Source organism: Drosophila arizonae, chromosome 2 (assembly GCF_054131065.1).
Source record: "Drosophila arizonae isolate 15081-1271.41 chromosome 2, UAZ_ARI_1.0, whole genome shotgun sequence".
Taxonomy (NCBI): domain Eukaryota; kingdom Metazoa; phylum Arthropoda; class Insecta; order Diptera; family Drosophilidae; genus Drosophila; species Drosophila arizonae.
Window position 1 is genome coordinate 23,823,201 of NC_142922.1, and position 27,934 is coordinate 23,851,134.

General features: G+C 39.6%; 1 protein-coding gene across 2 annotated transcripts; it reads left to right on the forward strand.

The window, feature by feature from the left end:
• Window positions 1-1,087: 1,087 nt before the first annotated feature.
• On the forward strand, window positions 1,088-27,365 carry Oamb (Octopamine receptor in mushroom bodies). Of its 2 annotated transcripts, none has more exons than XM_018000691.2 (7): window positions 1,088-1,394; window positions 2,164-2,493; window positions 10,004-10,529; window positions 14,753-15,044; window positions 15,136-15,372; window positions 17,437-17,932; window positions 25,453-27,365. In XM_018000691.2, exons 4-7 carry the CDS (start codon window positions 14,793-14,795, stop codon window positions 26,379-26,381), a joined length of 1,914 nt encoding a protein of 637 aa, XP_017856180.1. In that variant the 5' UTR covers window positions 1,088-1,394; window positions 2,164-2,493; window positions 10,004-10,529; window positions 14,753-14,792; the 3' UTR covers window positions 26,382-27,365. The 2 variants fall into 2 exon arrangements, with proteins under 2 accessions (XP_017856180.1, XP_017856178.1); XM_018000689.2 differs by lacking the exon at window positions 25,453-27,365 and adding an exon at window positions 22,801-24,371 and having other exon boundaries at window positions 1,089-1,394.
• Window positions 27,366-27,934: the final 569 nt, after the last annotated feature.

Here is a 27,934-nt window from a genome sequence, read left to right on the forward strand (position 1 = left end):
GCAATGAATCCTTGTTGTTTCCACTTATGTGGGGGACTGTGTCTGCGCATGTTTCTGTGTCTGTGCGTTTGCGTTTGCGTCTGTGTGCGTGTGTATGTTGTATCTAGTCGGGAGGGGTACTGCGTATTTATCATAGCACCACTGGCTAAGCAAAAGTCAACAAATGGTGGAATGTTTCAGATGTAGTCAAAATAGTCAGTATATAGAAAGCTATGAGTACATAAAATAGATAGAGATATTTTAAACATTATGTGCCACGAAACTTGTTCACGGAAGCACCAAACTGTTTTTGGCAGCATAAAATCTATAACTATATTTTTTGCTGGCCACAAACATTAAAGGTTAGCTCAACAATCAGACGAACCTTAAAATGGTTTAGGTAGCCCATTATCCATATTGACGAAGTGGTTTAAATCTCCTGTTGCGGAATCAAATCAGCAGCCTAACTCCAAAGGATAACCAAAGTAATCAAAGCATAAATAAGTTTTCATTTTTTTTTCTCTCTCATAAAAATCAAAGCAGAAATTTACTAAATTGACAATGTCAACTTGATCATCAAGTAAAATGGCAAATAAAGCAAAAAGGGAGTGTCAAAACGGAAAACCCAACACAATTTTCTGTACAATTCACACTTTTATACGCTCTGTAGCAGCGAGTGCCCCTTTATTCCCTTATTGCCCCATTTTGCTGGTCATCAGCAAATTTCTTGATGCTCTTCAATTTATTATGCGTCCCTTCACGCTGTCCTTCTGCTGCTACGAAGCGGCGTCAAATGGCTAACAAGTAGCCGCGTATTAAAAAGAATTTCTGAGACAAAATTCCGCCAGCAAATCCGATAAAATACAATAAAAAAATGTACAAGAAAATGCGCCTAATTAGTCCCGTTATTGATATACTACTTGGCCGAAAGTAATTCTCTCATTACCAAATTTGTCGCATGCGATTTTTGTCCGTAACGCCAACGTAAACGCAAACGCCGGCAACAGCAACGTCTGTTGCTGTTCTGTCTTGCTGGAAAACTCACTGTGCTGTTCTGCTGGTGTTCCACTTCCATAACGTTCCACTTGGGGCTGTGGCGCCAACTAGAATCGAATTGGCAATCAGTTCGTGTTGAAAATGCCACCGCGTTGGTTGTGCAACGCATGAAAACGTTCGCATCGACGCAATTTTGAAGCCGTCATAACGGTAGATAGTCGAATACGTGCACTGTACGTGTCTGTGTCTGTGTGGGTGTGTGTATCAATATGCCTGTGTGTGGGTGCCGAAGTGAAGAGCGTTCGTTGTCGTGCTACGAAGTCGTGATCGCAGCCGCGTTTCCGTCGTACGCATTCAGTTGGCAATGAGTCCTCGAATTGAACAAAAGTGCAAGGATTTAAGCGTGGATTGATGCTCAAGTAAATTAATTGAATAGTACAGTGAATAATCCCAAAAGTGAATGCCGCACGCTGAGCAGCTGCAACGGCTACGTGCTTCACACTGTGAAATATATTTTGGACAAGCAACAATTCGAAATGGAATTATTAATCAAATCAACAAATTGACTCTGAGTGGGTGTTTGTGAGTGACAATATGTGTGTGTGTGTGTGTGTGCTTGAAATAGTACATTTATGTACTCACGCTCATTTGTTATACATTTACAGATTTGAAATCAAGAGTAAAATGTCTTTCATTGAGTTTTATTGTGTTTCGTGTGCATTGTCTGTGCTACAAAATACATAATTTCTTTTGTTGGCAGCAATTAGCATCATTGGGAAATGATTTCATTGTTTTTAATGTTTCGCCATTTGCATAATGACTATTAAATAATAATTCAAAGCACATTTAATTTTGCCAATTCCAAAATGTGATTGAAATATAGCCGTTTGTTACAGTCATGAATAATTATATTTATATATAATAATGAGATTGGTTCTATACTAATATGCAATGCTGTCAACACTTTAACCATATGTCCGCGGATAATTATATTTTTGTTTCATAATGAGATTCTTTTCATACCAATACTTATACTTTAACTAATACCAATACAACATTTTATCATAATGTCCGCTAATAGCTTGGGCTGTTTACAATTATTTTTGTCAAGCAGCTCGTACCATGACAGCTAATAAATATTTATTCATAAATTTGGCGCTTACGATCGACAAATTAATTGTGTTTCAGCTAGCTCAAGTGAATAATTCGTGCTACAGCTAAGCCAATCATAAAATATGTTCAAACTAACATAAATAATACGCGCAACAGCAAGTAGAGCGACAGAGACAACATTAAATAGATATATAAAAACAAGAAAAAAACAAATCAAATATTAAGCAAACTGTCAAGCCGGTTACCGCCTCTAGAGTGCATCTACAGTAGCCGCAGCAACAACAACTAAAAACTTGACCGAATTTCCAATCAATTTGGAGTCTCCGATCTCGCCCAGATTATTCGTAGCCGTTGATGTCGGCTTCAAGATCGCAATCGCAATCGCAAACCCAATGATTTATTCAGGTAAGTTTCGAGCTGAGCGAAACGCACTTTTTTTTTTGTGTTTAGCTGCCAGCGGCGTTTAGCTATGCAAATTGATATCTGTAATAGGCGTCTCTTGTTTTTGGGCCGGGTATCATACACATAGAGACTGATCAGTTTCAGGGCTGAACTCTCAAGTGTAACGATTTTGAATGACTTTTATTGCACTTGGCACCAGCCGTAAATCCGCCACTTCAGCTAATTACAATTTGTTATTGCCGTCGCTGTAGCTACGGAAATTTTGCCTTTTTTTCTCTTCTAGTGTTTTGCTTTGTTCAAGACAACGACAACGGCGTAATTAACAGCAAGGCGGAAGGGCATATTACAAAATGCAATTAAAGAAACACGCGTATTTCTCATGTTGTAATTTAGCAACTTTTCAAGTTTGGCACGTGCTTAAATGCAAACAGATCTTGTTATAGTAATTCTCTCATTGAAACTGAATAGACGGCTTCCAGTGCTGAGCCGATTAGAGCTGCAAGCTAACGTGAAACTAATACAATCGACTGAGATCCAGGCGTATATTCCGTACGGCCAGCACTGAGTTGGGTAACAAACAATTTTGAAATTGATTTGTTAGCACTTGACATGACAGAAAAGTAAACTGTATTTGTATATGAGCAGTTCATCACCTTTAAAGTTGAGTTACTTCCAATCTGTTTAGGGTCTCATTTATTGCTGATCGTCACAAGTGTTTCGGTGACACTTTTACTCGGGTAGGTATAATTGACAGCTAAGGAGGGTTCAGAATCACAAATGCGATTTAACAAAGGTTAACAAAAGACATGAATTCATAATGCGCGTAAAAGCATTTTCATGTACTTCACTCAAGATTGGGAGTTGAAGGAATTCATTCCACGTGCAATCAATTTGTGGCTTTTGAACTGAATGAATTCTGTCAGGTGTTGCACTTGGAGAATGCACGCTAAATAGTTTTGCAACATTTCGTTGTCTAAACTAAATAGCAATGGCAAAATAATAATAATAATAGCTCGACAACAGACACAGCCTACGTGCATAAGGTTCTGAAACCTGAGATTCTTTAGAACAGTTGCATACCAAAACAAAAGCGAAAATATTCAAATGTGCAACAAACAAAGTGAGAAATGTATGGCACAAAATGACATGTGTGTACCTCTCTCTATGTGTGTGTGAGCTCGTGTATCTGTGCGGAAAATAGAAACTAACAACTAGTGGTTGGTGACTGGGTGGCTAACCAGACGGGGGCAGTCTTTATCGGAGAGCGCGAGACAGACCCACACGTACATACTTATAAGGAAAGCAGCTGAAACACATACTTATTTATGGGTCGGTTATAAAATTGTTTTAGGTGTCTGCAGTTAGCGAGTGCTGGCATTAAGCTTGGCATTAAATAACAATAGCATAACAATAAAACAGCTTGGGCACGACTACTGCAAGGTACATGCCAACAATGTCTTCGATGTGGGTACAAAAGCGGACTGAGGTGCGAGACGGCACAATCCTTTTATGAATTGTGAGGGCTTGTGTTAAGCGATTCGGGTTTTCCTCTCTTATTTTCTTTTTTTTTTTCGTGCCACTTTGACACTTTACTGCACGGTTGTCGCTTCGCACCTGTCAAGGCACACGTATCCCCAGTACTATGTAACAATACAAAGTCCCAGGCCGCCAAGGAAAATAAACAATTATTAAGGTTGACTGGCAAGCCTCATTGCGCATACGCCGCGTGTGCAAAGTGTGCCAAAAAATGGCGGAGCAGACACGGAAAACAGCAGAAAAGCAGATAGTCCAAGTTATTTTGAGCATATAAGTATCTGCACACTGTTTTTAACACATTGTTTGTGGGGGCGCACGTCTTAATTACGTGGCTTAATACCCTATCCCAGGCACACGCAATGAGCATAGGTCTGCTTTAAACACCAGAGCTACTTAGAGGCTGCTTAGAATAATACTGGATTATAAAGCACCTCAAGTATAGGCTTTATTCATAGTTGAATTTTGTGTCTGCAGGGCGAATTTTCCCTTTACCACTTTCCAGAGCCAACGCAGAACTTTCGCATGCAACACGACAAAATGTTTTACATCTTCAATTAAGATTCACACATTCTTTTTATTTAGTTTACCTAAGTTTCACTTAACGGTCGAGCAGGAATTTCTCCAAGCATATCAAATGGGTCGGGAGATTCTTAAAACTAATCTATCCCAGTTGTAGCAAATAAATTACAGCAGAAAGACGCTCAAATACAATATATGTACATCATGCAAGGTGTATTTTCGACAGAATAGAGAGATTCTTCTTTGAGCACCTGCTTTAGTATTGCCATAGAGCTGGTTTATTTACATTTTGAGTTTTGTTAATATATTTCGTTGCCGTCTATTTGGATAGAGTGTCATAAAACAGCGACGGCAAATTGTGAGCGGCTGTTAAAGTTTTGATTGCCTGTAAATAAACAGCTCGTTGTTGCCGCAAAAATGAAAACCAAATGAACCTTAAAGAGCCACGAGCTGCTACAAAATGGAAAAATAAACAGCGAATGCGAACTGAGCGGAAATGAGTTTGCAGCTCGTGGCGAGCTTAGCGCTTGAAAAATCACTTAATTCATTTAAATAAGCACCAAAATGTCACATCCAATGACTTGGAAGTCCATTTGCCCCAAAGAAGGTCGCCAAACAGTTCGTTCTGTGTGCTCTTGTCCCCTCGTCGTTTCGCCTGCATGTCTGCATAGAGTCGGGAAACTAATTTAAAAATCCACTCGCTAAGCACTACCAACTACACCTCCGCCGGCACCTCCTGGGAGGCTCATAGACAAGAACTTGCCACCCTCTTTGGCTGGCTATTTATTTTTTCATTTCTTGCCTTTTTATGATGATTTTGCACTGCGCTGGTGCCTAGTGGTTGGTGGTTGGTGCCTGGTGCCTGATGCCTCACAGCTCCGGGCATTGGGCAAAGCAAACATTTTAGCCTCAAGTGTTTAAATATAAAACGGAAATGAGCTTTGCTAGACAGCCCAGTGCGATTCTAGCTGTCCCACAGTGACTTTCCACGAATTACATTCCGAGCTGGGATTATACCCGAAACGTGCTAAATGAACTGCACAGCCCTACACCCACTCACCCACCCACCAATACACACACGCACATACACCTTAACTTACCTTACGTTGCATAAAATGCCTACAAGAAAATGTCAATTAATGGCGTCAACTTTTTCATTTCTTGCCCAAATGAATTGTGAGGCATTCAGTAATGATTCACTCTGATCACTTTAATAATTTGTCATTTAGTTTTGTCATTGCCAAAGTCATCAGGCATTCAATCAAATGTAAAAGCTGTCAAGCAACAGACAAACAATCGAATCAAATTCCTTTTTGGGGGCCCCGTGAGCCACGCCCCTAGCGCATATATGCATTTATTGGCATCTAAATTGTTTTCTCGGTGCGATAACAGAAATGCATTTGCATTTTGAATTATTATACAGATGAAATCAAGTAGTCAAGTAGTCGAAAAAAATATACCCTTATAATTCAGATCGAAATGTTGATTTGGTTTAAATATCTAGATTAAAATTAATGTAATAAATTCTGTGTAAAATTTTCATAATATTATGTAATTTTGAGTTTCGAGAAGTAATGTTTTTATTTATTTTTTTACATAATAAAATTATAGAGTGGAGTAATAGAGTACAGCACGTACACAAAGGTCTTTGGTATAAACCATGTTATCTATGTTGTGATAAGGGAATCAAATTCCTGTAACTGAAACATTCAGTAAATATGACAAGTTGGGGCAGAAACTCACGTATATCGTCGGGTCTGACGCCAGAGTATATCAAATTAAATGGGCCCCAGAAAAATTGTATTGCAATTTATGGATTCGATTTGTGCTATTCTGTCATTTTGATTGGCATTTCGAATTGGCAACAGCTCATCAATTTGGCATTGTGCAGTTCCTCGTGTGTTTTCTGAGCTCCGCTCGATTTCAATTTCAATTTCATTTTCATTTTCAATGGCGCATCCCAGAAACTATTTGTCCAAATTGTTGTTCGTAAATAATGCCATAAGATTCGATAATAGGAATAACAAATTCCCTCTCATTGGCAAATAAATTAAATCGAGCTATGCCCTGCTGAAATTCATTTGTTTTTTGTTTTATTAAGTCGTGCGTGCTGGCGATTGCGATTAACTTAATTAAAAGCAATGTTTAAACATCTAATTACTCGTTTAGCTTTAGTTATGGGGCATGGCTGCTTTGGCAGCAACTGAAGCGTTTATGTTGACGGCATTCATTCGCCCATTCACGAATCATTTTGGCGACACGCCCCAATGATCCTAAGCAAGTGCATATGTGTGTGAATGAATACGACAAGCGGTGGGATTTTTCCATAATTTAAAATATGAGGATTTATGTGTGTGAGTATTAAAGTGCTATAACTATGCAGCTTGTAATACATCATCAAACAGAATATGCTCTGATAAAACGCAGTTTGAGATTGTATTACCAAAATGAATTATTTTATACTTCTCTAATATGAAATGTAAACTGAACTGCTTTTTAAATTATTCGCTTTTTAGAATTTGAAATGGCCAAGCAAATTAGTTGTGGCCACAAAAATATTTTCGCCTGCCAAATAAAAAAAGCTGGAAAGTGAAATGTGAAAAATGCTGAAACGCAAATAAAACCGCACAGCTGTAAAACACGACGCGGAACAGCATGAAAGGGAAACTGGCTGAGCATGTGAGCAGAGAGTGAGAAATGTGTGCGCAAAACTGAAAACAAATTTGCCCAAAGCGTTTTCACAGCCAATTTTTTATGCAAAGCCAAAGACAACGCTTCCCACTTACATATATTTCTCTCATTTTCTCTCTGAGTTGGTGTGTACGTGCGTATGTGTGTGTGAGTGTGTGTGCGAAAAAGATTGCTGCAGATTTTTCGTATTTGTTGTGCATGGCACATAAATCCTTTTGTTAGACGGAAGTGAACTAGCCGCTCGGTTCGCATCAGCACTTCTTACATTTACATATGTACATTTAGCATACAAAGTGCTGGCGTGTGTGTTGTGTGCGGGTGCATCTGGCCCAGCAATGTACATAAATGTCATAAGGCACTCATACACATGCACAGCAGCAGCGCCACATACTTAAGTGCCACAGCATCGTCTAAAGTGTGTGTTCCCAAGAAAGAGCCTCGACACCCCAGTCGGACGCCTACTAATGCAAGTGGCATGCAACGTACGTTGTTGTTGTTGCTGCTGCTGTTGTTGTTGTTGTTGTAAAGTATTTTACACATATTTACGCCAGTGAGAACACAATGAATGAAGCACAAATGAATGTAAGCAGCTACAAGTAGATCCGAGGAATGCCTGGGGGCCAAGAGTAAGACTGTTGTGGCCCGGCACTTAAATGGCATTCGGTTTAAATCTCAATCTGTTATGCAGTCGGGTGATTTTGCCTTGTTAGCGACACATGCTCACACACACTCGCACACTAACCAACAACGTGTGGCCAATTGCTGTTGCTGTTGGTGTTAGTCATCATACTCAGAAATGGCAGTTAAGCTGGACGCTATGGACCCTAATGGCAATATTTCTGTCATTTAATCTTCTAATGGTCGACACAATTTAAAATCCCAAATACTTAAGTAGAATATATGATCTATGTAGCGAGTGTATATTAAATGACATATGTATATTACATTTCCAATAAATCTCTATTCACCGTGGCTGTTGAGTCCATAGATTACAACAATTTCTGTGTTAACGTGGCTTTAATTTCATGCTTTTTCGAAATTTTAAATACGCCTAAAAGTATGTTTTTATTATGATAAGAAATTATTTGTATCTGGACAGTGACTAAGAAAAATATAATTATTTATTAAATTTATTTTATTTGCAATCTGTTTTAATGTAAACAATGAGCATTTTTTTTTTGTTTTTTGTTTTCATTTTAAATAGTCGGTTGGCTTGAGTTTTAGAGGGCTCAATCCATATATATTTACATATTTACATATTTACAATAAAATAATATTAATTTATTAAAACCAAACTGCGGATATAAATATGCCACGCATACGCGTGTCTTCATGCTTAACGGCTATAAATCATTAACCGCTTCAATAAATTAATAAATATTAGGACGCATTTTCGAGATACACGTTTTGACCATATCCATTAGCTGTCCAAATGGAAATTAGCTGGCACAAATTATTTGGATGACCCAAGAGTTCTGTCTGAAAATAACTATGCCTACCTAAATCCTATTCATAAAGGCCCTATTTAAAGGTGTGTCGAGGCACACGAACCTTTACAGATTTAGATTGTGCCAGTGATAGCCAAATAAGTTGTTAAGTAAAAATAGTTATCATTATTGTGATTTACAAGGAAGAAAGAGTAAATAATACATTAGAATATTGCGTCATATTCCACAATACATACGTATGTCATACTATAGTATTCAAATTACGTACGTTATTTGACCTTTGGATAACTTTTAACCTTCGCTGCTGAATCTAAGCAATTATATAATAAAGATTACATATGAATACATACAGCAGTCAGTGTGTTGTGCGTGTTTGAAATAGAAAAGCATGTGCTATAATTTAATTGAGCAAAGAATAGTCAAAATAATCAACGTAACGTAACTTATTGATTTTTGTTCAATATTCAATAGTATAGGCTCGGCAAACTTGAATTGAAAAAGTTTTTCGGCCGCTGAGAGTCAAGAATTGTGTATCTATGGGTATGTGTATAGGAATGTTAAAGCTAATTTGCATGGGCAACGGGCGAAGAGACGAAGCAAGCTATGCATACAAATTAACAATGGAAATGCAATTTGTCATACTTTGCACTTTGACGTTTCATTTTCGTAGCTGGCGAAAGGAAGGGAAAGACTAACTGACAGTTGTGGGTCCGTAAGAAATGCGGACAAGCTGAAAAATGACAGCGCACGAAACGCCGAGAGAATTGGGCAAAATTCAAACGAAAAAAAACTACGTCAGGAATGCAACCGCAATGGGCCTTGAGAAAAACAAATTAATCAGAGAAAATCTTTTTTTATAGCAGCACAGGCAACTCAATTGTGAGGAACTCAATACACAAATTATATTCCTGGGAGAAACTTTGCCATCAATGTGTGCATAGCAGAGCCAAAGTAAGAGGCTTACAATTTCGCTCGATTAATAATAAGAAAACTTTGCCAATGGCAATCGAGAGTAATAAATTGCTGCGAACTTATTAAATGAACAGGTGATTTGTGCACTGGGATTTGTTGGGAAACAAGTTATTGAAAACGCAGCAATTAAATTTGGATTGCAGTTTTGCTCTACTTGCTGTTGCGAGTTATTTAAAAGATTTCAAGCATTTTCGCAATCGATTTTAAGTGCAACATCTGTAGAAACTGTATTTTAATACGTGATAGTACAAAGGTGGCATTGGTCGCATTGCGTATACGTCAGTGCCATGTGCTAAGCCATTCGCTAACCTTTTTACTTCTCTCTCTCTCTCTCTCTTCTTTTTCAGCATACATGTAAAAAATAAAAAAGTCACAATCTGAACAAAAAAAGGAAAAAGAAAAAAGCGAAGGACAACAAGAAAACTTATACCAACACGTTCGACTCCGTGCCAAAAAGGTTGTCGAAGCTTTTAGGCAGTCGTGTAAACAATCGTGCCAGCATTTTGCTGATGAGTATGCTGCAGGCTCAGTGAGAGTCAACGATGCCAGTGAAAGTGCAGCTCAAAGTGAATCGTGCCCCATATTGTTGCATGTAAACAGAAACTATAGACAGCCCAGACAGTTCCGTGCCCCAACGTCAGCGGCTCAGTTTGCATAACACAACAAGACACAGAGGCGACACTGTTCAATGTTCTGAATGGAGACGACGTCTGGACGCAAACGGGCCACGGCAAGCAGACGCAGCTATCGGGGCTTTAACATTGGCCAATGTTTGCCAACATCAGCCACGACAACAACATGGCCATAATAAGGCAACAGCAACGAACTAAACGTAATTCATGGTTACAAGTACTCAACAGCCTGCTGCTACAGGTAAGTGCGTGCAAATCAAAAAGAGCATTGATTGAATCAATTAAGATTAGCTCCTATCTATTTGCCACACGAGGCCCACAATTTAGTCATTAATAATAATAGGTACTAGAAGCATAGCTAAAATATGAATAAGACAGTTTAGTCAGTTTATGTCTTACCAGGTCCTGCATGCCATATAAAGAAAATTCAAGGATTGTAAAATACATGCGGACTGCCTTTGAAGCATGTACACTTATTATAGCTTTGTAGCACAATTAAAACTATTTTTACCACTCATTCGTCATAAAACTTTAAATGTGTATCTGCAATTAGTCAAGTTGGCGTGTTGAAAATATTGCTGGCAACATTTCCTGTTTATATTTCCGCTGCATGTTTCCGTTGTTAATAGAAGCACGCACATCCTGTGAGTACACAGTTAGGACTTTGGTGCCACTGGGACGCCAACATGTTTCTATGGTGGTAGGCAATTTACACATTTCAACAGTAAATCGGAAAAGGCGCTGGCAAGTGGAATGTGGCGCGTGTGGCAGATGTAGCGACACAGTTGCACATTGCAGCAGTTGTCTCGACTCTTGTTCTCCGTGTTGCAATCAACATTGACAAGTTGAAATGTGCCATAGACATTGATTATATTGTAACTGTCAGGTTTACACAGCAGTGAGCAGGCTGTTCTTTATTCCGTCAGGAGTGCAGTTAACATTAGTGAAATGTGTGGCAATAAATTCTAAGGGTAAATCTACATGCCACTTGCGACATTGGTAGCGAGGCGTTGCTTTTATGAGCTGCGCGCATGTTTGCATGTGCATTTGTGTGTGTGTGTGGGTGTGTGAGTGTGTGTTGTAACGTATACGCCACCGAATCGCAGCGACACACGTTACACGTCAGCTCGTAAAAAGCACATTAAACAGCAGAGATGAACGCCACAGTATTTGTCTTGGATTCAAGGACTCCGTTAATAGCCAAACTATTTAGCCGAGCCTTTAAGATCATCTTAGATTTTGCCTCAAGTTGACATTGTGTAAGCTTTAATCTGGCCGCCGCAGCAGTAGGATTAAGTTAATCACTCGTGCGACTGCTGATTTAATCAAGTGTAGTTTTTGCTTTATGTAAAGCCCACTCAAGTACCACAAAGCAGCCACGGCTCAAGGATGTCTTGACTTCTCACCGTCCTCGCAATCGCAGCATAATCTGCTCTGTTAATGATAAAGCTCTACGCCAAGTCAACATAAATTTGCAAATTACGAGGAGTTATTTGGCGCGTGGAATTTTAGGCCATATTATTATTATTTTTATCTCTTATCTATATCCTGTTGGCCGCCATTCGCGAGCAATTATCAGAATTAAATTGAAAGTTCTTGCTGGTTGCTAACACGGAAACTCGTCTGCCGCAAATTACAGAGCGCAAAAAAAAACTTATCTCAGTGTGTTTTGTGGCGTTCTATTCCGGGTTCTGTGGGTACGTGTGATGGTGCAGTTTCACAGAAAATTTGTGCAAAATTGGCGCTTAATTCAGATTATTTTGTGGCACGTGGCAAGTTGCACTAATTAGCGGTGAATTTAATTTGTAGCTGGCAAATTTGAGACTTTCAGAGAATGTGGCCACACAACTACTACTGATATTACAGATTTTCTTAATATATTCTCCTCCACACTCCTTTGAAAATATGTTGAATATTAACTATATAATAGAGCTCTTCTAAAGATTCACAAAGACAAAGGCTTCATAGTCGTTTCAATTGAAAACTATTAAAAAATTCAGTATTGTTTGAGCTGGCAAACGAATATTTATTGCCATAAACAAAATACTTTTAGTTGAATTCCCTTAAGGCTGTGTTTTCCCAGCAATGCGCAACAGCACACGCAAAACTTTTGTTTATTTTTTATTTCCGCAAAGCTCTGCTTTTATAAATTGAACCAGTTTCATTGCCAAGCTTCCCATTTGCCCTTTCCCCCAGGCGAACAGCGAGTCACTAGTAATTTCGCTAAACACAAAATAACTTAGAATGCAAATGCAACATCTGCACAACATGAATGCGAGTGAAGTTTCGGAAATTAATTTCTCATAAAATAATTGCATGCTCTATTTCTTCTACTCTGGCTCTTGACTGTGCTGGTAATTTCCTCCAAGTTAATTATTTATTTTGTTGACAATCATCGATGGGGCTCTGATAAAATTCAATAAGTTTTCTACAATTTTATTCACACAAAATTCTTTTCCATGCGCTCAATTAAGTATATTTCCAGTTGATGGCATGCTCCATTTACATAGCAGATTATTAAAATTGAGTGTCTTTTAAATAACCATTTCGAAATCCGTTCAGCATTTTATGCCGTATAATTAAGACGAGCACATTTCCGTATCCATGCACCGCCCCCACGCTCAATGCCGTCGGCTATAAAGCCTTCGCCAACTGGATGTATGCGCAACGAAGGTCCAAAAGTGCGTGTGCATCGTATGAGTTGTATTAAAAAAGCTTTTTGCCGATTTATAGACGCCTCTCATTTTAAATGTGAATTATTTATCGTGCGCAAGAATTTAATGTTGGCCAATTTCAACTTGTAACTCAATTTAGTCATTTTTCATTATTAGCTGCCATAAAGCTATTTTTACCATGCGAACCTCCCTCGAAAAGAAACGACAAATATTGCACTAAAATGAAAAGCCCTTATATGTACTTTTAATTTTCAACGCAACAGAAGACTCACTTTGGCGCATGCCACGACGCCCCCGCACCGGGCGCCCTATAAAATATTTTTCAGCCTTGTCCACAAAGGCTGCTTCTGCCGGCTTATACCACATACATACTATATATATATATATTGTTTGTCATGTGAGTAATTTCAGCTGCCTTTCACTCAGACAAAGTGCCACTGATTACATTTATTTTGAGCCGGCAAAAGCATCATTCCTTAACGCCAAATTCTACAGACGACGACATTGGACTAAGAAGTGCAATACATGTTTGCCATCTTTATATGATTATATTAATATTTCCGTTGCCCATTGACTTTACTTTCTACGAATTCATTCAGCTGTTATTTCCAATATACGGCTGCTCTTGAACCCAGCCGTAGTTCTTAGTCTGAATAGTTAATTTCGATCGACGTCAGTTCTTTCCTTGACACTGACTCAGAAACAATTGATTGCTGTGGGAAATAACTAACTGACATTCAATATTAAATGACAGTAAGAAATCAAGTGAGGCATAGGCCAATTTACCTTGGAGGTCCTGGTTATCAGGGGCAAATGTCAACTATTTTGGTTTGTGGTAAATCTTGTAATATAATTAACTTATTGGGTAGAAGAGAACGTGCGCTCTATCGAACTCAAGTACTAGTCTATTTTGAATAGAGCTGAGGACGCATTCCAGAGTGTTGGGTCTGTACACTGTCGAATAAAGTGTAATCGATTTGTTGCGTGCTTTGAATATTTCATGCTTGGTAATTACGTCGCCCAAGCCCTAATATGAAATAATGTCTTGTTGCCTTTTGGCTGTCCGATCATTAGAACATTAAAGTTGCAAATAATTTCAACTGTTTCAGCTGTTTGCCACAAATATTGATTAGTGGCCAAATCGAGCGCGAATTTTGAATGTGGCTATTTTGTAGTAGCGCTGTCTTTATTGCGTGTTCGATCAGCCGATAGCAATCGAAATGACAATCCGTATTTGAGTCTGAATTCATTCATAAATTCTGAATAGCAATTGCCAGCTACATTTAACAAACATATCCAAAATGATGTCAATTAAATTACAACGTCAACGCCAGCTGAATTATAAATTTCGCCAGCCCCTGGGCACAATACTGTTGCACTAATGAAATGGTATAGCTTCCGTTTCCACAGGCACTTAGCGGACAATTAATACGTAACTAATAGTTGAGAGACTTTTTTACTGGGGTTTTGCCCAGAACAGACGAAGTTATTCTTTAATGTTTCAAGTTTGTGCTTTAGCCGATTGCCTGCTGGACGCTCATTTAAGCAGCGAAAACGTGCACTATCAAGCTAAGCAAACAACAAAATAGAACGCATTTGTTTTGGCTATTGTTATGTTGGCCATGCCTCGAGAACTTGAATTTGTGGTCTGATATCTATGTACTATGTATTCATAAATTAATTAGGCATGCCGCCCACGCACCGTCTGTGTGGCCTAAAGCGGCCAGCTAATTATGCGCTGAATGGACCTTTAGTAATGCTCGCTGTTTCTTATTAACTTGGCTTGCAGGTGGTAAACACAAGTATACACCCATCACAAAAGTACCGCCATGAATGAAACAGAGTGTGAGGATCTCATTAAATCTGTGAAATGGACGGAACCGGCGAACCTGATCTCTTTGGCCATACTCGAGTTTATCAACGTATTGGTCATCGGTGGCAATTGTCTAGTCATTGCCGCCGTCTTCTGTTCAAACAAATTACGTAGTGTTACCAATTTTTTTATTGTTAACTTGGCCGTTGCCGATTTACTGGTGGGTCTGGCGGTGCTACCATTCTCGGCCACCTGGGAGGTGTTCAAGGTAAGTGCAATCAAGCAATCAAGCAATCAAGCAATCAATCCAAATCAAGAAGGAAAACAAATAAGACAGTTTCTAATTCCAACTTGTTTAGGTTTGGATATTTGGTGACGTTTGGTGCCGCATTTGGTTGGCAGTGGATGTCTGGATGTGCACGGCATCGATCCTGAATCTTTGTGCCATATCTTTGGATCGGTACGTGGCAGTCACGCGACCCGTCACCTACCCAAGCATTATGTCAACGAAGAAGGCCAAGTCGTTAATCGCCGGCATTTGGGTACTCTCATTTGTAATTTGCTTTCCGCCTTTGGTGGGCTGGAAAGATCAAAAGGTAAGCTATCACACTGTCCATGCATAAGCCCACCCACAACTACAGTAAATTTAAGTGTAAAGCGCTTGTCCACACTGACCTGAAACCATGAAAACTGCTTTTGGCAGGCAATCCACTCGCTTGTAACTCGCACCGACAACTACAAAAGAAACCTCAGTCCGACGTTTAGGTGACCCTTCGGACCACAATGTTCTGTCATTGACATCATTACAAGTTAAAGTTTTGGACTGAACCGTTGCCTAACCGCAGCTGAAAATGAGGCGAGTGCTGTAAGTCTTCAAAGCTTGCAATCTAGCTCACTTGTGTCAACATGCACGTCAAACAAGTAAAGTGCCTTTGATCAGGCTTACATGATTAGGAAATACCCTTCTGCTAGAAGAGAAATACCCTGCATAACCTGCCTACTATAATCTTGATTAGGGTTTACTTGACTATAATCAAATAAACGTAGATTAGAGTGAAAGGAAGGTAGTTGATGTAGGGCATGCCATAAGCAACGACTTCTCGTCAGTCTACCCGATCGACAACTATTACAGGGTATTTTAGTCATTCCCCTTTTTTCCAGCTATTTTGGCACACTGCTGCCATCAGCGCGACTGCTTTAGTGTTGTCATTTTTGGCACACATGCATAAAACTCTTATGTAATGGCAATGATAATGATGTGCCACACATGCGGACAGGGAGTCCAACCGAAAGCAGGCAGCAGGCGACGACAGGCAGCATGGCATAATTCATGTGTATGCGCCCTGTACTGGGGTAATCAGATCAGCAGCGATATGGCTACTAACTGGTCCAACGAATTACGACTTCCTGCAACACTTTATTGTCCCCAATGTGTGTGTGTGTGGGTGTGTATCTGTGTGGGCTTCTATGGCTTTGTGCTTGTGTCTCTGTTGTTATTGCCGAACGAGCCTAAGGCCAACTTGGGTCAAATTTACTAGCCATATTGTTTCAACTTTGTAGTCGACGGAGACGTTCAGCTAGCAAGTGGGAGCCACCTACAAATATGTATGTCACTTGGGCAGCCCATTTAAGACACATAAATCTAGCATAGCTGGTGGCCAAATCTTGTCCTGTTTATATGCCTAATCTTAATGGCAGATGCCCATCGAATCGTGCCAGTCAACTAGCAACTGTTGCCTTAGGTCGCATTGACAGAGACGTACAAATATTGTATGAGCGCATATACGGAGTGCATTTGGATTCGAACTGATTTCACGAGCATAATTGATGTTTGATTTACGCGAACAGCTGCTGGAAGCAGCGATTATTATACGACTGCCATGTGGTTTTGTTGGCAGAAATTCAGGCAGTGAGAGCGTCTTATCCCGTACTCTCTCACTTGACTTCATTCAATTTCGAATCGGGTGTACATACATTCACACATATATTCAGTTGACTACTCTGCAAATGACAGAACATATAATATATTCTCGTCAAGTGTCGACCTTGGCATTCGGAAGAAGCTTTAAACTGTGTGGACTTTATGTTAAAAATACATAAGTATACTCTGTAAATGAGAAGCGACCCAAGTGGCTGAGGCCTCTGATTTCATGAGCGACAGTTATCCGAATAGAATTAGCATAATGACAAACTTTAACAATAAGTCCTATAACTAAGCATATTTATGCTAAGGCTCACAAACTAATTGCAGCATTCATTGATGTAGAGTATCTGGTTGACGACTTCACTTATTGGTTATTGTGAAACCATATAGTACATATGTACATCCAGTTCCTGGCGCTTAAATGTATGCTACACCTTGGCATAATATTCATGCAGAGCACGTTCCAGAATATCTTTTGCAAAATAAACCGCTTTAAGTTGAATTTTTATTGGCTTATTGTGAGCAATGTGTGACTCTGAAATTTTGTGTGCGAGTCTAGAATTTCAATGGGTTAGCTGGATGACAAAGCATTTAATATACACCATCACATTTCATATATACCACCACTTTGACGGGGTTAGCCAGATGATAAAGCTTTTAATAAAAACCCGTCAACTGTCAAATATGCATACTTACATATATGTACATATTTTATACGTTTGTGTTTTTCTTTCAGGCCGTGGTACAGCCAACCTACACACGGGGAAACTATACGCTTTACTATGCCACCACAATGTCAAGCACACAGGATGAGCAACTAGATGTAGATAGAATTAAGCATAAGGAGGAGCACGATGCTGCTAGCTCCTTGTTAACTAAAAGTGGCAATGGCAATGGCAAAGGCAATGCCTACAATCCATACGATCACAACTTCTCGCCAATCGATGACTCGGCTGAAATACATATTGCAGCCATGACAACAACAAGCACAATTTCGCCTAGCACCGAAATGGATTCCAATATTTTGAACGCGCCCGCGTCGAATGTGCCACAGCCGGCAACAAGTTGCCCCTGGAAATGTGAGCTCACTAATGATAGAGGCTATGTACTCTACTCGGCATTGGGCTCCTTCTATATACCCATGTTTGTAATGCTCTTCTTCTATTGGCGTATATATCGAGCGGCGGTGCGCACCACGCGTGCAATAAATCAAGGATTCAAGACCACAAAGGGTGAGTAACAATTCGTATCTGTTCTCGTAGTGTAAACATCAAGATTGGTAGCTAAAAGAAACATTAAACTTTTGGACACATTTTTGAACTCTCATTCACAAAATTAATGGCAACTTGTGCGTAGCTTAAAGTTTTGTCCCTTTAATATTTTCTAATATTTCTCATTCAATTCGATTTGATACTCTTAAATAGTAAGTTTTGTAATCCTCGTAGCGGTTGTAGTTCGTACATATAAATACATAAATTATCCTCAATATTCATATTGACTGTTTATCAATTTTTTAAACTCTATTCGTGTAGATTGTTGAGTGACGTCTTTGCCCCGTTTCTTTTTAATTTAATAAAAAATAAATTAAAAATAAAAAAACACCACAACAATAATATCAAATGAAAGTCGATATAAAATTACACACATACATATATATATATATATATATATATATATATATATATATATATATATATATATATATATTTGTACACACACATTATGAACATGACACATCAGAGCCATTGTCTATAACAACCTGGTAAAACATATCCACGAAAACAAGTTCATAGATTAAACACAATATTTCGAAACTGATTTCGATGGTTCAACGAAATATTGAATATCTAACGCTTATGTCAGCAATCTTGAAATTCATCTCTCTGTTTGTGCGTCTGTGTCCCGTGTCTAATACAGCAATTGTTTTATCAGTCCAACAGCGACTGCTGTCAGATATGTTTTATAAACAATTGTAAAAATCATGTTTGACATTTATAAATAACCACACACACATACACATATTTATGTCGGAAATTCGTTATTGTGTCTTGCACTCGATACATTATAAATAAACATGAAACGTTCTAAACAACACAAATATATATAAAAACGAAATTAATAAGTATTTATAAATAGAACCCTAAGACATAATCCAAATGTAAATGATAGAACAAAGTTTTTAAATATTTAATTAAGTCTACATTAAAAAAAGGTAATTAAAATCTCAATTTGTATACTAAATCCTTGTCACTAAAATCCTGATTAATTAAATAAAAATTACCTAATTTTACATTGCATATTTGTAGCTTAAATACTCATTTAATTTAGACTACCCATATAAGTTAAACTACTATTATAAATATACATATGTATATACATATATGCGATAATGGAAATATCCCAACCCAACAACTGTCAACGAAAGCCACATAGAGCATCTTCGAATGGGCGTTAAAGCTTTAGTATTTCCTGCCCATAATCTACGAAAATCCAAGCACACTTAGCACGTTAAAGTCTGCTCAATGCTAGAATACACAGTTTTATCATACGAAGCATACATCTTCACGTTGTTTTGCAGCATATGTCTCGTTTGCGATCCTTGTAATAATTGGCATTGTTTTTCATCCAAGTATACGAGAGAACACATCAAACGAATCAGCAGCTTAGGCAAAAAGCAGCGTCAATGTAATGAAACGAAAAAAGTTCTGACGTTAGAGAAAAGGAAAAATACAAAATTCCGCACGCTTGAGATGAGTCTGGGTGACCCACGTATCTCTGCTGCTGTGTTAAATTATTTATTTTTATTTCGTCCTATACGGGTACTTTCATTTGAAGTTAGTGTCTTTTTAAATTGCCATTAAATACTCGGGCAGCTCGTACGCCCTTGTCGTCTGTATGTACTGATGTCACATACATAGGTATGAATGTGTGAGTCTATTCTCCTATGTGGCTCATTAGATGCGCAATATTTTGTCAATACTGCAGCGCACTTTCTTCCAGCTGATCAGCTCATTGAGCACAGTTCTAGTTCGGCTTTTGGATCTCATCGACTTGGCTGCCACCTGCAATAATGTTGTCAAGCCAAGCGCACGCAGTGTCTATAATCCGAGCAAGCCAAAAAGGCCAACCGGCTGACTGACTGCCCTACTGACAAACTGACTAACTGACTCGCTGACTCGCTGACTAGCTGACTGGTTGGTTATATAATAAAAATCAATAAGCCGCTTCTCGTGCGTTCAATGCTCCTGCTAATTGTGGGCCGAGAAAAGCTACTTTTGTGCGAGTCCCAAAATAAAAGCCCAGTCAAAAGTGCCTACAATTCACCATAAGCCTAATGACAGTTTAATGTCCCGACTCTTGTAACCTATAATTTTCGTTTTTCTATTACGATACAACTTGCTATAATTTGGTTGGGCTCAAATGTGGTCAGAGTCTAGAAGAAAAGTAGATGTTGGATGAAAAACAAGCAAAACACTTTTAATTTATCATATATTTATATATAATTCTATATGTCTATATATACTAACATTCAATCGATTTTTTTATACATGCTTAAATCAAATATGAAAAACTTGAGCGTTAAATTCCCAACGCCTCCACTCCTGCCAATACTCTATTTCGCGTGTGTCACATAATATTATCAGCATTAAAGGAGTGGGTCTTGAATGTCTCGTAATTATGACCTAAATGCTGTTTTGTTGGCTTATGATGCCATCGTGCTGTTTGCTGTATGCCCCGTTTTTGGGCTCAGTTGGGCTGTTGAGTTGCTTTGTTTTGCAGCTGGCGTGTCCTTAGTTGACACTGTTTTGAAGACAAAGCCCTGATTTTCAGAAACATCCGCTCGCTGAATATCATGCGACAGCCTTGGAACACACATGTAGACACAGCGGCGCTGAGCTTGTTATACTTTTTTCTACGGACCACTTGCCGTGCGTGTCTTCATTTCTTTCACTTTGCGCGCCGGTCCTAGTTTTAGCACACAACACGAAACGCAAAAGTCGGAAAACATTTCGTGACACAATGCGGGGGCGTGTGCATAGTTTTTTGTTTTTGTTTTTGTTTTTATTATTATTGTTACTGTAAGGGTAGAATTCCTATATGGCCCACTCGCCCTTTAGTGGTTTTTGAAGGTAATCAAGTTTCAAGTTCATAAACTAGCTGAGGTTCATGGCGACGTCTATTAAAATATACGCAGTAGCACTACCAACAGCAGCAACAGTAGGAGCAGCAGCAGCAGGAGAAGAGTGTCAGGCGTGGCACTTGAGCCTGTTATTGTTCTTACGCCAGTTTCACTGAGGGCTTTCAAAATTTCAATTTCAATGGGCCTAACCAGGGCCAGGGCCGCATGTCAACAGCAGCCGCTGGAACTTTCACGCCAGCCTTTTTAAGATTTTAGATTTCACCTTGACTTTCACTTGCCTCAGTTTCAGTCTTACAAATACCAACTAAAAGGTCAATTAAAGATAGCAAAACAAAAAATGACCACTAAAATAACAAATGAAAGCAAATGACAAATAATTGACAATATAATTATTTTACAAGCCACAAAATCCGTTGTATTGAAATTGGCTGTGAATGGTTATTTCGTATACGGATTTAAATATTTTATGTGTTTTGTTCTGTTATGCTTTATATTGTTCATGAAGTTTCCATTGTGTGTTGTTGTTCTAGCGACAAATTTGCATATGGGTGGCATTTCTATTTGTCAATGATTTGGGCGGAAAACAGTTTCATTTTATTTGCTTGTTTGTGGAGAAGGCCTCGCTTTAGCCGCGCAGCTTAGATATGTTTATCCCACTCAATGCCTGCGGCCATTCGGAAGGCTTCCGCATCGGGAAACAAATACAATATAAAATAGTTTTCATATTCACATTAATGGAAAAATTTACCATACCGTGTTCGCATTTTCCCTTTTCAAACTTTATCAAATTTATTAAAAGCTTTTCAATGGCTGTTTCTCTTTTTCATTCGGTCTTTTAATATCAAAGACTTCTGCTCCATATTTACATTTTTACATATGTATGTCAAAAGGTTTGTTTTTATGCAAATGGAATTTTTCAGGTCTGTCTACTTTCTGTCATTTATATCATTTGCATTTGCCAATATGAATACCACACAAATCCAATTCATATATATATTTTTTTAAATATATATACATAGAATATTTTATAAAAAGTATTTTTAATTAAGTCAGAAACTATGCTTTAAAATGTGAAATTTAAATTATGTGAAATATAATCTGGTTACATCAAATAAAATATTTTCAGTATAAATTACACTCAAATCATTCATTCAATTCCGTCAATTTGTCAATATACACTGACATCGACTGTTTACGAAAATCCAACTTTATTAGCTAATACGAATGGGGCCACAAATCGGCAACCATTGTTAATTATGTCAACACGGACCAGAAAATCAATAAGCATAAAAACCCCAGCTAATTAATTAACAAACTCCCCAAATTACTTAATTACTTATTTTTGATTAAATCAATTATTTGATAAATATTTTTCAATACTCAATTGTAATTAGGCTGTTTGTACATTCGGGCATGTTCTATTATAATTCCCAAATTTTTTAAAATCCATACTTTTTGATATAATCTTAAAAATAAATAAATACAATTTTCAAGCATGCCCCACAAAAAGGCATTCAATTTAAATAAAAACCGAATATCTGCTTATTCCTTATACATTTATAAATTATATTATAACATACAATATATATTATATTGGAGTAGTGTATATTCTTATAATTAAAGATAAACTGCAAAATTTTTCAATAAATATCTATGTGTGAACGTACGTAGTTAGATTCCCGTTTTCTGCTCATGTGTGCTAGCCCTATTACTAAAATTTTGTGTGTCTCTAACCAAAGAAAACTCGAAACAATCAGAAATCAATACCGATCCAAAAACAAACAAACAACAATCACGCATACACAAGCTCATGTATAATACAAGCTGAATGTTTTCATGTGCTCACGATGACACCCACTACATACAACCAAAACAACATAATGTGATTGCATTTGATGTGATTTTTGTATTGAGTCCCATTTCGACTTCCTGCCAAATTCCCACACTGACTTATTGCAGGCAGTCCACGCGAATCGGGGGGCAACAATCGCGTTGATGACTCCCAGCTAATACTGCGCATCCATCGTGGACGCCCCTGCGGCACACCGCAGCGCACGCCACTTTCGGTGCACTCCATGTCCTCGACGCTGAGTGTAAACAGCAATGGGCCAACGGGCGCTGCCCTCAGCACTGCGAATGAGGATCAACAGCCCGCCTCCCAGACGGGCACGCCAAAGAGGGCGACTTCGATGCGTGTGAATCGCCAGCGGCACGAGAAGGTATCCATCAAGGTTTCGTTTCCCTCATCGGAAAACATGTTGGAGTCACCTCGTATGGGTGTCTCGCAGCAGCCGCCACCCTCGCCCCACTATGCCGTCATCAGCAGCACCAAAGGTGGGATCAGCAACCTCACTAACGGGCGACGCGCCTCATTCAAGAGCAGCCTCTTCGACATTGGCGAGACCACCTTCAATCTGGACACGGCCAGCGGAGCAGCAAATGATCTGGAGAGTGGCAACTCGACTGGCTTGACATCGGGCAAGAAGCGTTCCGGCAAACGCAGTGCAAAGTTCCAAGTGAAGCGCTTTCGCATGGAGACAAAGGCGGCTAAGACATTGGCCATAATTGTGGGCGGGTTCATAGTCTGTTGGCTGCCGTTCTTTACGATGTATCTGATACGCGCGTTCTGCGAGGACTGCATCCAGCCGACAGTATTTTCGGTATTGTTTTGGCTGGGCTACTGCAATTCGGCCATTAATCCGGTCATCTATGCCCTCTTCTCCCACGAGTTTCGCATTGCCTTCAAGCGCATCGTCTGCCGTTGCGTGTGTACTCGCAGTGGCTTTAGGGCCTCCGAGAATTTCCAGATGATTGCTGCGCGGGCCCTTATGGCGCCCGCCACTTTCCACAAAACCATTTCGGGCTGTTCCGACGACGGCGATGGAGTTGATTTCAGCTGACTAATGGGCAACTACGAACCGAGTCCCCTGCAGCGCACTGCCTCACTGCCGCAGGAAGCCAGCAGCAGAGATGGCGATGCGGATACCACGGGCAGCAGACGTATACGGCGCGGCGGCTTCTGCAAGGGTCGTGTGCTCTAAGCAAGCCCCATACGGCAGGAGTACCAGCCAAAACAACAACAACAACAACAACAGCAACAACTACAAATACAAGTACTTGACATAAGGCAATGCACCTCGCTTTTGTACTTTTGTAAACGCCGTCAGCCCCACTGATACATACAGTATTCGCATTGAACAACGTTGTAACTATATGGCAATAATTTTCGCGTATTTAACTAGACTTAAGACATACATACATATACGTGTACCTATATCTGTACTTTAAGCTAAATTAATGTTACTTCATGTTTATATATACAACACACGCTTTGAGCTAAGTACTCCGAGATGTAACTACATACATACATATATTGTATTAAGCAGGCCCCCATTTGTTTCACTCTTCTGTTAGTCGAATGCATCAGTTCAGTTACCAGAGTAGTATAGTACTTAATATGTGTATATCGGCCAATAATTTGGTTAAGTGAAAATAATTTCAATAAAATGAAAGCAAACAAAGAGCAAAAATCGATCACCGACAAAATTAAAGGTAATTTATGTTAAGAATAATTGCTAGACACAGCAGTTCTGACGTTCTACAGGTAAACAGAAAGCACACACTAAGGTAATAACAAGACCCACACAGCCCCAATTAGACAAGCCAAAACACATAAAGACACACACGATTCTTTAAACTGACTAAAAAGAAATTAATTCAAATTCATTTAAGAGGAATGAAAAGCATTCCCTGAAAGTGATGATGTTTATATGATTAATCTATAAAAAATTGACTTCACTTTCAAACCTGGCCCTGTCATTTCAGTGCAGATTTCGTTATCTTGGCCATGCACTTAATTTAATCACATTGGCAGCGCATTCTGGCGTTCTTTACTATATAATATAACAGTGATTGTGGCCTTCGTATCCACTAATATGTTTGGATAGGTTTAGGCCAAAGTAAATGGTTGGTTAACGCAGGTCAGAGCTGCATAGAGTCCTAAATTATTGAACAGTATATAAACGGCAGCAACAATCCGAATGACATGGCATTATTGCGCTGATTATTCATTACATTCACGCGGCGGATAATGAAAATTTATACAGCTGCTAAACGTGCGTATGAGTAATAAATGCAAAACGAGCAGCAGACCGAGGGAGCAGGAATACTAAAGTGCGTGAGTGGTTGCGCGTGTTTCTGTGCGAGTGTGTGTGAAATTATGCAAATGTATGTGTGCTAATGAAATAAAGTTCGCTTTGAAAGCAGCTTAAGCAAGACTAAGACGAGCAATAGGACAATATTGTTGCCAAGGATAGCGGCGAGACAAGGGCCTGCATTGAGTGCTTGTTGTGCTTATGCCAAGACATTTGCATAATTACGCGTTTAATTTGCTAAAGTGCAGCCTGGCAGAGCGCCAAGACATGTCGCATGGGCGGGGAAAACATGCCAAGCCAGGCAGTGTAGGCAATGACAATGGCAACGCAGAGGGCATTTAAGCGCAATGCGAGCTGCGAAGCGGGGCGCTTGAACGATATTCAATAGAGCAGGAATCAGTATGTGAAATGTGTGCAACGCCAAACTAATGTTAATTCAATTTTTCCCATTCAACAGGCTCCAAGGGCATTGGCTCTCGTTTCGAGGAGCAGCGTCTAACGTTGCGCATACATCGCGGCCGCGGCTCCAACCAGCAGGACTCGCTGCACAGCAACGGCAGCACTCAAAGTACCACAACTACTCTAGGCACCCCATCGCCGGAGCGCCTCAGCAAATATGCCACGCGACGATTACATCATCAGCACGATAAAATCAAGATATCTGTATCGTATCCGTCTAGCGAAAATATAAATGAGATGGCTCAGGCGGAGCCAACGCATGAGCGGCGCACCTCCGGCAACGCCCTTTTCTCCGTACACTATAACGGCGCCCACGGACGCGAGTCGACAGAGTCGCAACTTTATCGACAGCAGCATCATGGAGGCAGCTCCTGCTACTTGCAGGTCGGGAAGGCGCTGCCAGAGCTGTCGCGGCGGCAGAGCAACACCAGCGAAGCAGGTGTCGTGGCTGGCCACCCGAGATCCACGAACAAAAAAATGGGCAGGCGCAATATTAAGGCGCAAGTGAAGCGTTTTCGCATGGAGACGAAGGCGGCCAAGACTTTGGCAATCATTGTGGGCATGTTCATCTTCTGCTGGTGTCCGTTCTTTACAATTTACATTATCCGGCCGTTCTGCCAGGACTGCGTTGATCCGCTACTGTTTTCGGTCCTCTTCTGGCTGGGCTATTGCAATTCGGCCGTTAATCCCATGATTTATGCACTCTTCTCCAAAGACTTCCGATTCGCATTCAAGCGCATCATATGCCGCTGCTTCTGCTCACGGCAGAGCGTCTCTCTGAAAAGCTCCCGTCGGGGCTCCGACATGTCCGCCATACGCATTCAAGGACGTACGCCCAGTATTACCCCCAGCGCAGCAGCGCACAGCTTTGGCGATGAGAGCGAGCTGCATCCGTCACATTCTGAGCTGGGCAACGAGTCCAGATGACGCTCGTTTGGGCCCAGCTCAAGCTCACAGAGCAGCTTGGGTGGGTTGCGTAAGACGAGCCTGAAGGTGCCCGTCTACGAGATTTGCCATCCCCTAGTCATGGAAACGCCCTCCTATTCCTACGTTGAGACTCCAGGTGATGCGCCCACCTCAACCATCAATGGCACCTCAAAGCGGACGCAATTGTAGCCGCGGGAGCTGCTGGCGCTGCGCAGCCTAACAGCCAGCGATGCGAATCCCACTGCGATAGCGGGGCAGCGACCGCGGCGCACAGTTCGAATTGAGTACAGCGATGCCAGCGTCTAAACGGGAACCTAGGAATGGGACATTAGACTAGTAAGCAACTTGTATCTAAAATTTCGTAGATAATATATAATTAATAGTCTTTGGTAAAACCAAAAAAAAAAAATATATTAATCTAAATTTGGGGAAAATTAAATATTTTAACTTATTGATATATTTTAAGCAAAATAGTAAATAGTTAAAAATCCATAAATATATATAAAGTAGTTAGTCCAAAGACAAAAGAGAATAATTTCTTATACAAGTTAAACTGAGTGTCTATATGTTTACAAAAAAATAAAAAATAAGTATATTCGAGGCCAAAATGCGATTCTTGCCGTCTACGAGAATAATCGCCATATATATGAAATGAGAGTTGTACCTTTAATTAACCAAACGATATCAACATATTACAGAATTACAGAAATCCAAGAAATCCGAAACCAAAACGTTGCACAAAGCGTATTAAACATATGAATTATATATGCCATTGTTAATGTTGTGTGTTGTATTGTTTTCAGCATACTTCCTGGATTATAGATATCTCATAAATGTGACATATTATATGTATATACCATAGGAAATAAGAAGTAAGAAACAGCTACATACGATTCTCATATATAATATGTACGATTCCAGTTAAATGTTTTTTCTGTGTGCAATAAATAAAGAATTTCATCGCAAATTATTCAAAATCTTAAATTCAAAGACTTCACTTTCGACTTTTCGAAATTTGTCTGTGCGCAATGCAGATATGCATAATATGCATATAATGAGTAAAAGGAAAAAACTGATTATAGCTCGTTCTCTTTTACTAGCTCATAGTTTTTCCCCAAGCCTTAAAGCTAAATTCTGCGAATAGTTAAGTGTTTCTCACTCAGCTGTTAAGTCTCGCATTCCAGCTGAAGACTTTTGTATAAAAATAGCTTTAGTATACGGACTTGAGCAGCACGGCAGCTACAATTAAAATCAGGATGGAGCAACGCAAAAGAGAGCAAAGTGAAAAGCCTGCGCATATAATCTGTCTGTAACGCTAAACTCACCTTTAATCAGGAAGGCGGCTGCTCTCTTCCAAATGCTGGCAATAAATACTTTTAAGGCAATGAGATTGCGTTCTCCTACTGACGATGGCAACTAATTTATGCGGCGGAGGGCTGTTTGCTGGAGCACCACTAACTAACTTTTGGGCACCCATTCCATTGGAGGAATCCAATTTATTTGGCTTCATTTCGCTTTCAGTTCTCGCTACAAAGTGTTTCATTTGATGGAAC